At 40.3% G+C, this 6,611-nt stretch overlaps 1 protein-coding gene across 1 annotated transcript; it reads right to left on the bottom strand.

Moving 5' to 3' along the window:
- Nucleotides 1–586: 586 nt before the first annotated feature.
- LOC311602527 (melanoma antigen preferentially expressed in tumors-like) lies at nt 587–5,083 on the bottom strand. Its single transcript, XM_084790748.1, has 4 exons — nt 5,019–5,083; nt 3,520–3,819; nt 2,007–2,591; nt 587–1,269 (listed from the first exon to the last, which is right to left on the bottom strand). The coding sequence occupies exons 2-4, from the start codon at nt 3,807–3,809 to the stop codon at nt 756–758; spliced, it is 1,389 nt and encodes a 462-aa protein (XP_084646874.1). The 5' UTR covers nt 3,810–3,819; nt 5,019–5,083; the 3' UTR covers nt 587–755.
- Between the last annotated feature and the right edge of the window lie 1,528 nt (nt 5,084–6,611).

Here is a 6,611-nt window from a genome sequence, read left to right as displayed (position 1 = left end):
CTGAGAAAAGATCCAGTATCATAGGGTCCCCTAGGCACTGAACAGCACAGGGAAGAAGATCAAGAAAGATACAACTTACACTCCAAGAGTGAAACATAACTTTCTAATGTGCAGTAATGGCAGAAGAAGCACGGAAACGCTCAGCCTCTCTCTGAGTGCCATGAGTCAGGAGCCTGTCTTGCTTGTCATTACTGTCAGGCTGCCAAATGGATCCTTGGCAAATGAGTATGAAATAAAAATGAAGACACGCAATGGATAGTGCCTGCACATTTTCCCCCTCAATGTTAAATTCGGATAGTTTTCTATAAACAGCTAAAGAGAGTCTTAAGTAGACAAGTTTAATACAACTTTAGGGATAAACATGTTTGGCTTCAATCACCACCTGCCCTCCTAAGCCAGAAGTAGGACAGGTTAGATTGTCGCGACTGGTGTTACCTATCCTCACATAAAGCTCATTGAAGATGGAGCTGTGACATTTCATCATGGAGTCTTTCCAAATTCTCTACATCAAATGTTAGTAGGTAAGATGAAATACTATCAAGAACAATAGTCAAGAGACACACGGCTACTCTCAAAGTCCTCCATTTTCTTCTAAGTTACTCGCTATTCAGAACCGTTACACACCTACCTATACTTTTTAACTGTATTTTCCTACAACATAAGGACCGTTTGTGTTAACACTAGGAGATCACCAAAAAAACCTATTCAGCCCTTAGGGGAACATATCAAGTTGAAGCTGTGTTGGACTATGCAATTTAACCAGTGTAACTGATCCAACTCATGTCGTCCCTTTCTGCCTCATGCAACATGATCTTCAACTGCGCATTCACATCAGCAAGTTTCTGTGCATCCAAACTATCCGGATCGTGCCATCTCCCATAGCAATGCACAGGGATAGGATAAATCACGTATTTCAGCTGTGTCATGGGCGTTAAGTACTCAAGAATTCTCCTGAGCATAGGCATAGAAATGGGATTAGAAGAAAAGCTGAACAAACGGAGGTGGGAACAGTGGCCCAGGGCTGGGGCCAGTATAGAGAGTGTAGCATCTGTTATAAGGCAATGGTTAGTTACCAGACACTGCAAGGTACCAGAGAGATTCTCCAGGAGACAATAAAAGGGTTCACAATCTTCCCAATGAATTGAATTGTTGCTGATATCCAGCAGCTTTAAATGATTGACTTGAGGGCACTGAGACAGAAACTTGATGTCGCTGTAAGAAAGTTCACAGAAGGGCAGTTGCAAAAAATACAAATCAGCTGGTAGTACTCTGCGGAGAGGAAACAAACAAGAATTTATGGAAAATGAGGACTAGGTGAATGGAGTTATATCCAGGAATCTAGAGTAAACTATTTTGCACATATTTTGCATTATCAGCTAATGCTGTGGGCTTTCACATACTTAGTAGACTTGTGCATCTGTGAAACATACTTCATCACTTTAACAAATGCTATTTTAACCTTGATAATGTGTACAAGATATTGCTATAGAGGTGTGTGAAAAGCTCAGTGAAAATATTATCTTCTTAGTAACTGGAATATAATCAAGGGTGGGACTACTTCAACTGCTTGGAAGAGATAGGGCAGAGGGTGCAAGCAAACGGAAACTCCCTGTGTCCTGCCCATGAATGACAGCCTCCACATTCCTGGCCTGAACCTTGGAGATAGCACATTAGGGAAATGGTCTGGCCCATAGTCTATGAGTATATATATGTGCGCCTGCTTCGCAATATAAACTTTCTCTCAATTCCTCCTCTTCATCTCCTGATGGCTAGAGAAGTACTGCACTGCTCTGTTCACCTTCACTGAGCACACTGCCTGCATGCGCTTAGATCACCAGTTTTCTGCAACTCGGTTTTTCTCTTCAATCAGAAAAAGGTGCCCTTTCTTGGCTGTTTTTAAGCCCACAGCATTGCCCATGCTAATACAGAAGGTGAAAGGTGAATTCTTTTTCTCATCATAAAAACAGGCTATTAACGGAAACCCAGTACCTATCCCAAGCTCTTACCTCAGGACATGTTCAAGATGATCAGTGAGGCAGAATGAGGACAAGTTGAGCTCCTTGACGTGGCCCATACATCTCAGTTGGGAAATGAAATTTCTAAAGGGTCTTCCGTTGAAAGATCTACAGGTGATTTTAGAGAGGCTAAGTCTATCTAAGTTTACAGCCTGCTTCAGAAGGGACACGACACTGAAGAGAGAAGCCTCAACAACTGACAGGTGAGAAACACATTTCAGATCAAGGTGGCATAAGGCGCTTCTGCACTCACTCAACTTCTTAATGCGCAAATCACGGCAGCACAGGTGCAAGGACCCCAAACTCTGCTCAACTTTACTCAGAAGCAAAGCAAAAAATTCATTTTCCCTGAAGGCCCTATCAAGGGAAAGGCTCACTAGTAATTCCATAGTTGTCTTGGGGGACTGACCCTCAGATTCTGAGCTTGAACTACTACACTGGCTTTCGACTTTCATGAGAGAGCGCTCAGAGTTAGTGCAAGATCGCAAACAGGGTTTGCATGTAGTAGTGATCACAGGGCATTTGGTCTTGCAGCCAGGATGCTGAGTTAAATCTAGGATCCTCAGTTTAGGGCTCCTGTAGGTTAAAAAAACATAGAACATCTGAGAGGTAGCAAATATTAATATAACCAAGTGGGATCAATAATAACATGTAGTGACAATATGATCTCTCTCTTTTTTTTCGTTCCATATACCAGCTTTAAGCAAGACTTTCCTATGCAAATACTACATCCTTTACTATCCTTCACTATTTTCTATTATCAATTAATTCTCAAAAGTCTTGCTGCTCCTGCCTCCATTTTATGTTTATCCAACAATAGCAGACTCATGCACCTCAATTACCAAAGTAAAACCCTATGTAAGTCCTCAGAGTTTTTAAGTTACTCTCACCTGATAGACCAAGCACCTTACACCCATTTTTCAACATCTACCATAACAAAGTATGGAAGATAAAATACCACAGTTAGCTGGTGTTCTCTTGCAACAGGTATGCCTAAGGCACTAATGCAGCGTGAGAAAAAGAGTCAAACTTCACCGCTGCTGTCAGTGCATCTTACGCCCATCCACTGAGGCAGCATTGAACAACAGAACAAAGTTATCTTGGATTACTCCTCAAGTTCATGGATTACTGTGCACTCAGAAAATTCACATTAGTCTTGATTTATATTTCTTATACTGACTTACTGCCAACAAGTCTTTCCCATGAAAATTAAACAACACTCATGACTGTTTCCTTTAATTTTCCACCAATCATCAGCAGACTTAACACTCACGTCTTACTTCAATGCAAATAGTAATACCACAATAAAAGTCCGTCAATAGTGTTCTCGATCCCTTACATTCCATATCCAACATTGTGAGACACTTGTTTCAAAGTCACATCAAGGTTTAGACTAACAGTCTCATCTTCTCTTTCACTACTAGCCTACACTACTTCTGAGAGAATAGCAGACAATGGCATAACCCTCTGTATCTTACTACTCCTCCGTTATACAGAGTCTTACCTAAAAGCTGGGTCCTCAGCAGGAAAAAGCTGAAGACTCTCAACCATGACCTTCCAGAGTTTGCGCTGGGCTTCCTGCATGCTTAATGGCCCAACGTGGAGGCAGAAAAACGGCCAACTCTTCACCATTGCTGAAAGTATCTTCTCATGTCTACCCTTGAAGGCAGCAGTGAACAATGGAACAAAAAGCTCCCTTGGGATCTCCTGGAGAGCTTGAATTGCTAAAGGCTCATGGTGCAAAAGACATTGTATAGCAATATCCAACAGTGTGGGTGGTTCCTTGAAGTCCATCTTAATGAATCTGCATCAGAGTGAGAATCATTTAGAAAATTTGACAACATCCACAGTATCTTCTGTGCAAACAGTATTAACAACATGCTAACTTTTGGTAGTAAAACAGCCACTTCTAGAGACCTCTACTTGTATGTAATAGACATATGCCTGTGAGTATATGATGGCTATTTCTATATGAATATACATATAACAACTGCTTTACATATATACATATACATACACACATAAGCTTGTGAAAGTGATGAAATGCCAATAGAAATGAACACTGTTAGTAGAACACAATTTGCACCACTTAGAGAAATGATATTTCATCTCAATAGTATACAAGCCATCAAAAATGAAAGGGTAAATATATACAAAAGGGATAGCATCATCACTATCTTTAGAGAATTCTAAGACATCAAATTAACTGCGATTATAAAGAGAAAAAAAAGAATGTCATTCTACTCCATAACTTGTCATCCTGGCATCCCCCTCATTGCATATAGAGGTACGCCAAGATTGCAAGAGATATATATAAAAGAAAATGGTTAGGGGATTCAAACTGACCTGAGCCTATACCCAGAAATACTAGTCACAATATAATCCTAAAATAAAAATAATGTACTCTAAAGGTAAAGGAAGAAATACAGTTCAATGAAACAACCCTCCCAAAGACGTCTAATTAAAATCCTTACGGTCTCTCCCATATGTGGTAACAGTCTTCCTGAAAATAGAACTTCTAAGCGTCTAGTGAGGATGCCACATACAGTGTCAAGGTGGGAAAAGAATTACAGGACATGTTAGTGTAGGGTAGAGGAAGGTATGGAAATACACAGTGAATTCCATTAAGATAAGTAACTAATGTATGTTAAAAATGAAGGGACCCATGTGAAAGGGAGAAGAAAAATCCCTTGGCTGTCAATGGATGGGAGGGTTGGAAAGTGTGGAGAAGATTGAGTTGAAGGTGGGAATATGTTTGAACTATACTGTGTGCTATTCTCAAATAATAAATGAAATTATTTTTAAAAATAAACAAATGAATCTTCCAGTTTGAAATGCAGTTTCTGAGAAAGTGTAAAGTCAAACATGCCATAAGGACCATTCAAAGCAATATGGTATTCATGGGGACAAAATAAAGAGGGAAATTAAGAGTCTGATAAAGCAAAAAGAAAAACAGATCAAAATATTCATAACTATTTTTTAATACCAAATCAAAAAACTTACCGTGAAAAAACTGTGCTCAGATATCTATAAAGTTCCTTTACATGTACTTAACTGCACATAAACACCTAACAAATACAAATGCAACACTCAAAAATAAATCTATATTATAGAAAAAAGCAAAACAGTAGTGTAAGTTAAGAAAAGATAAACCAAATATGTTTCAGCAGCATGCTTTCTTTTAGATGGTTTAACAACGCACTGAGATCAAACCCCTAACGCAAATCTCAGGGTGATTTCCATGTCCAATCTTAAAACACACATGAGATACTCATCCCCTTGCATGGACAGCAGCAACCTCATAATTTGGAAATGAGAGTCTCTCAATCTCTGGAGAGAGGAAGAACCTGCCTCCGCTACAGGTAAAAAAGCTTTGAACACATAGTGGGGCTTAGTGGGAAACACACACACACACACACACACACACACACACACACACACACACACGAGAGAGACAGAGACAAACAGAGACAAAGCCAGAGAGACTGAGAGAGAGAGAGAAATACACACACACAGAGAGAATCAGAAGGAGAGAGAGAGAGAGAGAGAGAGAGAGAGAGAGAGAGAGAGGGAGGGAGAGAGAGGACAAGAGAGAGGGAGACAGAGAGAGAGAGAGGGAGAGAGAGAGGGAGAGAGAGAAGGAGGCAGAGAGAGAGAGACAGAGACAGAGACAGAGAGAGACAGAGAGAGACAGAGAGAGAGAGAGAGAGAGACAGAGAGAGAGAGACAGAGAGAGAGAGAGAGAGAGAATCTGTAAGACTACTAATCTTTGACTCATCAGGGATCAGCACCAACCTATAAGTTAATAAAGATGAGAAAACCCAAAGTCAATTCTCAGTTCTCACACTCCAAAAGTGGGTCTACAAACAAGCACCTCCAAGATGTAGACATTAAATATAAAATGTATGTCCCAATGTGTTTCCTCTTTTTTTTTCCCTGCTGTGCTTTTGTATCATTTATACCTTACAGCATTTTAAACCTTCTAGCATTTATTCCTTTGGTTACATTTACCTAGTTTGTTCACATATTTGTTCTAACTAATGTGCTTCTATCCCTGTCCTTTCCCCTCCATGTCCTAACATGCTTCTACTTTTCCCTTTTCCACTTTCCTTTCTTTTATTAGGCATTGCCTGTCCCTGGGTTCCACCCACCCACCCAATTTATTTGGTCAGTTTACTATTTCCACTTTGGTCCACATTCAGTTTTAACTCTATGGTTCACTGCACAGTATATTCGTGATTCCTGTTCTTTTCCCATTTGCGCTGTGGTAGTTGGATGTAAGCAACTTTGTGTTTCTTTACAGACATGGTCTATGATGGTGATCCAGTGCTTACTTTAGGTCCTCTCTAAACAGTACTGAAGATTTACCCCACTGGAGGAGGCTGCTCACTAACATCTCCAAATAAACCGTGAAGAGATACCAAGAGCAGATGATGGAGACATCACAGCACAGATGCATAGGTCATATGAAAAGCATGGGAAAGGCTCACAACCTCTCAAATGTGTAAACTAAAAGACAATGAAGTGGTTGGAGGGCTCCACTGAGAATTCAAACGCCACACAAAATAGGACTCTCGGCGATTTCAGAGAAGATTA

Source organism: Acomys minous (assembly GCF_964271855.1).
Source record: "Acomys minous genome assembly, chromosome: 7".
NCBI lineage: Eukaryota > Metazoa > Chordata > Mammalia > Rodentia > Muridae > Acomys > Acomys minous.
The sequence above is the reverse complement of the archived record's forward strand: the minus strand, read 5'-3'. Positions and strand labels throughout refer to the sequence as shown.